The sequence below is a fragment of the Oryzias melastigma genome, linkage group LG5 (genome assembly GCF_002922805.2).
Source record: "Oryzias melastigma strain HK-1 linkage group LG5, ASM292280v2, whole genome shotgun sequence".
Taxonomy (NCBI): domain Eukaryota; kingdom Metazoa; phylum Chordata; class Actinopteri; order Beloniformes; family Adrianichthyidae; genus Oryzias; species Oryzias melastigma.
In genome coordinates, this window is record NC_050516.1 from 33,129,254 (window position 1) to 33,135,221 (window position 5,968).

A 5,968-nucleotide genomic window follows, 5' to 3' on the forward strand; every position below is an offset into this window, starting at 1 on the left:
CAATTCACGCGACTAATTCGCGTGCCCCGCCCCTCTTTCATCGCAAAATAAATCTCAAATTTTCGTTGAGAAATAAATAAGATTTATTTTTTGAGAAGAGTTCTACAAAAACATCAGTAATGATATTCAAAGATTTTCCGGTACAGGGGGCTGTGTCTGTATGACAGCCGCTTTCGCTGTGTTTCTGTGCCTCTGTGGCTGAGCTTGAAGACTCTCCGTCTCAAATTAACCGGGGAGGAAAAAATCAAATTAAGAGACCTTTTTCCTTTTTTTTTAATGTCTCACTGAGGCCCGAGCCGGCAGCCTCCACACCCCGCAGCGGCTCTCTGTCTGCCGGCATATCAAGCGAGTGAGCTCCGCCATGGGAGCGAAAGCCGCCGATCTTTCCAGAGTGTGTCCCGCCTTCGCCTCAAAGTAGACGGATGAGCCTGCAAACCTGCGGCTCCAGCGGGTTAAGGAAATAGATGGAAGTTCAGGACAAAAACTCTCGCTTTGGATTAATATTCTACCCGCTGATCAAGTCACTAAAAATGTCACGAGCCCAAAGCTGAGTTCCTGATTGGCAGATCCGACGCAGCGACCTGTCAAACTTCCTGCCCCCCAATTCGCGCCTCGCCTCTCAAATTGAGCTGCTGGCAGACCTTTGCGTTGCTCAAATTGCGCCGTGGGACTTCAGATCGCCTTATGTCGCATTTGCTCCATCGACTTAACATTTAAACTGGTCGCTTATATATATCATATATATATACATGTATATGATATATATATATATATATATATATGTATAATATATATGTACTGTATATATATAAATAAATATATGTATGATATGTATATATATACATAATTATGTTGAGAGAAAAAAATTGGGAAAAAATCAAAATTGTGACTTTAAATCTGTAAATTGAATCGTGGCTTGACTGAATCGTTACATCCTTAGGTGTTGCTATGCTTTAGTGGAACTTCCAGCGTTTTGTTTTGACTGATTTCAGAAATCAACATCAAACCCAGAAGAGGTAGGGGGCTTGAGCCAGACGCAGGAGGTTTTGAAGCAGGCGGAGAGGTTCTGACTGGAAACTACTCAGAGGGAATCGCCTAAAAACATGTTTTCAAGATCCCCTTTAAGCTATTAACACCGACATGCCGATCACTCACTGATAACAAAACCGGAGGAAGGAAACTTACATCTCTACACAATAAACAGTAATATTTACGTCTCTTCATAATATAACCTCAGTTCCAACCAGACCAGCCAGTTTTGGCTCCAAGCGGCGACCTGTAGCCTCACAGTGTGCTTCTTCCTGATTCTTCTGCGTTCCCTCGCTCTCAGTACGGGGTGAACAGGATTGGACCATGAGTGGTGCGGATGGGACCCGGGGCCGGCCTCAGCAGGCCGATGGGTGTTCCCTGTAGGAGAGGGTGATGGGGATGTGAGGTTGGACCGGGATGACGAAGCGCCAGTTGGTTTGAAGATGCTGCCGCCATCGCTGCGGCAATCGCCAAAGGGTTTGGTAAAAGTCCAGCTCCCAGAGTTTTAGGAAGTTCCTTTGTGGAAACCAAAAAAAAACAACATATCAAAACTCAGTCACGAATTAGATTATATGAACCAGTTAAATGTGACAGAAAATCTCAGTCAGTACCATTAGATCTGTGCGCTTCTTGTGCCGACTGAGCAGAGGATTAGGTTTTCCTGCGACTCCATCCCGATGCCTTCTGCTTGATATATGCTGCAACATAAAAATGGCAACAAACTGTCAAAGACAGAGAAAACAGCAACCTAACTCTGAGATGTAAAAACAAATTAGGAAGAGAACAGCTTTATTCAGAGGGAAGTGACAATGATAGAAACAGGTCTGAATCTCCACACTGAAGAGTCAGCATTGAGTGGATTCTTAGGGAAACTCAAGGTGAGGAAGTACTTCAGGCAGAGACTGGGGCGGGTCAGAGACAGGATCAGGCAGCAGAGTAAGATCAAAACAGGCTGGAGAGCTGACAAAAGGCTGACAATAGGCCTTGGTATCGGTTATAATTTAAGGAAACGATTTGATTTACAACAGTCTAAATTGATTAAATTCCGATTTAAAATATATCAGTGAAATAATGAGATTGTTAATATCATCCAGAGTTACATGGATTCTCTAAAGGAGAAGTTCCAACAAATATGTTCAGATCATTAACATTGTAAACATTGTTCTTCTTCTCCTGGAGGACGTTTCAGTTTGGCCACTAGATGGCGATCGCACTATAGCATTACACCGTATTCCAGACGAAGAAAACAGTATAAGGAAACAAACAATGTGTCAGACCACAAATTGTTACTTTAAAAAATATATTCTTAAAAAAGTTTGGAAAATTCCTGTCTGTGAGTTTATAAAGATGTTCATTTAGTCACTAATGTGTGTTTAGGTCGACCGAGCGTTAGCATTAGATGTCCTATGGGAAATTCCATTAAACATTAGCATCAAGCTAGCAGACTTTAGCTTTATGTGCTAAATCTATTCATATAGTTTATGAAATCAATTATTGATCTATGAACCTTAAATCAATTCAAAATGATAAATCAATTGTTTTCAACCCAGCCCTAGCTGACACCTATCCAGCAGAGTCAGGATCAGGAAGATAGTGTTAGGGTCAGGCAGGTATAGTCAGGATCAAGCAGACAGAGTTATGGTTTGCCAGGTAGTGTCAGGATCAGGCAGAGTTATGGTAAGGGTCAGTAAGGCAGAGTTAGGATCAGGCAGTTGGAGTGAGGATTAGGCAGGTAGGGTCAGGATAAGAAAGACAGACAATTCAAAGTGAGTTGAATCGGTGTTAGTGATCTAGTTGAATGCAGAGAAGACTGCAGTGACAGAGGAGGGACTGAACATCAACATAGACAAATAAAAGTCGTGCAGCAAAATCATTCATTCCGGCTATAGTCGGTGTTTGTTTCTCACCTGCTTCAGCTGCAGCTCAGAGTTGACCCTAACATTGCATATCTCACAGTGAAAGGTGCGTTCCTGAGTGTTTGGGTCAGAGGACAGATCTCCCCCCTGCTCAGGGCTGGGTTTAGGACCAAGACGTGGGTACGCTTTGATGGGTCCTAACCCACTTCGAGCCTCCAGGATAGTTTTGTGTTTGGTGCCTTGAGATGACAAAAACAGACTTTATGTTGGATTATGACCTTTTCCTTAACAGGAGCTTCATTCACCAAACAAGAAACACCTCCTTATCCCAGTGCTGAGTATTTCATGTAAAGCTAACAACAATAAATCCAAAGTGTGCAGAAGACATTTGACATTTACCTTCACAAACATTGTAATTTCTAGTGCTGCCACAATCGATTATTTTAATAGTCGACTAATCACTGATTATTTTTCCCGATTAGTCGACTAATCATGGCAGCTTTAGTAGTTTCATATCTGAGTTTTTTAAGTGGTAGCTTCTTTAAACTCACACATGTATCTTTTAGAACTATTTTTTTTATTAATCAATTAAAAAACTAAAAGTGTGGCGCTTCTGATGCTGCATGGAAGACTCACCCTTGTTATGCGCCTCCAGCTGTGAAAGGGAATTAACTGCCACTTTGCACAGGGAGCAGTAGAGGAGTTTCTTGGCTTTCTCCTCCTCTGACTCTCCTGAAAACGGGCTGGGTGCTGGGGACGGGGTATCGGGCAGAACCACCGGTGCCGGATCTGCAGGTGGAGCACTGAGGGCCGCAGACGGGGACAGGGGCGGGGCTAAAAGACTACCGACAGCAGGCAGGAGGGGGCACTCTGCGTCTGCTGAGCTCAGCGCCGGCGTCAGGAGACCGCTGGAGGTCAGGGGGGACTCTTTGAAGGGTTGAGTGTCGTCTGTAAGAGCCAGCAATTGTTCAGTCAGTGGCAATGGAATCATACTGATCCCTGTCTCATGACTGTTTAACCCTTTAACACTCCAGTGTTCATCTTCTTTAATTTACTGTAATTATTTAATTGTTAGCACGATAATTCCATTTATCGCTTTAACGGTTAGTTACAGTATGTTAAAGACGCCTCAGGTGTTAAAGGGTTAAACCCAAAACAACAATACAGCAAATCCAAAGTGTGCAGACAGTTTGATGTAAGGGGCAAAAAGAAAACATACGTGTCCAATTGCTCGCAAATTTTCGTTGAGAAATAAATACGATTTATTTTTTGAGAAGAGTTCTACAAAAACATCAGTAATAATATTCAAAGATTTTCCGGTACAGGGGGCTGTGTCTGTATGACAGCCGCTTCCGCTGTGTTTCTGTGCCTCTGTGGCTGAGCTTGAAGACTCTCTGTCTCATATTAACCGGGGAGGAAAAAATCAAATTAAGAGACCTTTTTCCTTTTTTTTTAATGTCTCACTGAGGCCCGAGCCGGCAGCCTCCACACCCCGCAGCGGCTCTCTGTCTGCCGGCATATCAAGCGAGTGAGCTCCGCCATGGGGGCGAAAGCCGCCGATCTTTCCAGAGTGTGTCCGCCTTCGCCTCAAAGTAGACGGATGAGCCTGCAAACCTGCGGCTCCAGCGGGTTAAGGAAATAGATGGAAGTTCAGGACAAAAACTCTCGCTTTGGATTAATATTCTACCCGCTGATCAAGTCACTAAAAATGTCACGAGCCCAAAGCTGAGTTCCTGATTGGCAGATCCAACGCAGCGACCTGTCAAACTTCCTGCCCCCCAATTCGCGCCTCGCCTCTCAAATTGAGCTGCTGGCAGACCTTTGCGTTGCTCAAATTGCGCCGTGGGACTTCAGATCGCCTTATGTCGCGTTTGCTCCATCGACTTAACATTGAAACAGTCTCATAATGAGGCGTGGGTTCAAATCCCACTTCTGACACCAAATGAGGCAGGGTTCAAATAAACACTCAGAAGTTCTCCCCTTATAAAGGCTTAGCCCCTCCCACAGGCCAATCAACCAAACATTTCTTTTAAAATAAATTATTGCCCTTTACCTGGGAATCTCTAAACATAACCCAAAAAGTAGAAATAATAAAACATGATCTTAATAGAAATAAATTTGACACAAAAGCCTTCTGACAGAAAAAAAAACCTTACAGTTCTGACAGATGAAGTCACTTCCTGTTTCCTGTATGTATGATGATGTGTCCAATGTGGTGGGAAGCCTGGATGGTGAGTAACATTCCATTTAAAACTAAGTGTGCTTCCTTAGAGTTAAACTAAATTATGCTGAGGTGAACATGAAGGATTTTGTGCATGTGTGCAGTGCAAACTGTTGACTAATGAACTGGGATATGACAGGAGAGGACAACAAACACTAATAAATCACTCTCGAGTATAAGTCACAGCCCTGACTAAACTATGTAAAAAACTGTGAATACTCCAGAAAATACGGTAAGTGTTTGTGTTGCGTTGAAGCTTACCCTGCTTATCATGACCATCGGGTTTGGGGCTGGACGATGAGCGGCTGGTCGTGGGGGGGGAAGCCGGTGGGGGAGGCGGCTGCTTGTCTCCATCTTGTGTACGTGTTGTCTTGGACGTTTCTATACCTTTTATCCTGCGGGCGTGGCGATTCCCCTTATAGTGAGCCTCTGCCTGGCTCTGGAAGCAAAAATAAACATAAGAAGGTTTGGAAAAATATTTGTTTTGAACTGACGATGTGTGGTTGTGCATACGTTTTCAGCTTTTCTTTTTCAAAATTATTTTGCTTTTGGCCACAATCTAGACCAGGGGTCTGACACTCTCAACACTTAAGAGCCATTTGGGCTGATTTGTAACTGACAGTAATCGAGAAAGAGCCACAAAGTTTCAGAAAAATAGAATACTGATTTGCATTTATGTTATCATTTCTGTTATGATATATATATATAAAAACTATTGTTTTTGAGCATAAATAAAACAAATAGAAACTAAAAGAGTTGCATTACCTGTGATAACGCTAGTGTAAATGCTGAAAGCTAAATGTGGTCTCTGAAAATGCAATTTACTGTAACCGCTGAAGGGATTTGCTGAAAAGGCTAAGGC

General features: G+C 43.1%; 1 protein-coding gene across 2 annotated transcripts in view; it reads right to left on the minus strand.

Moving 5' to 3' along the window:
* Window positions 1–857: 857 nt before the first annotated feature.
* Window positions 858–5,968, minus strand: part of LOC112145655 (zinc finger protein 385A) — a 45,059-nt gene continuing 39,948 nt past the window's right edge. For both annotated transcript variants that reach the window (XM_024271015.2, XM_024271017.2), the window contains exons 4-8: window positions 5,368–5,545; window positions 3,522–3,833; window positions 2,937–3,124; window positions 1,641–1,727; window positions 858–1,545 (exon numbers count right to left, since the gene is read on the minus strand). In XM_024271015.2, coding sequence (XP_024126783.1) covers window positions 1,327–1,545; window positions 1,641–1,727; window positions 2,937–3,124; window positions 3,522–3,833; window positions 5,368–5,545 — 984 coding nt within the window. In that variant the 3' untranslated portion in view covers window positions 858–1,326. The remainder of the gene's footprint in view (window positions 1,546–1,640; window positions 1,728–2,936; window positions 3,125–3,521; window positions 3,834–5,367; window positions 5,546–5,968) is intronic.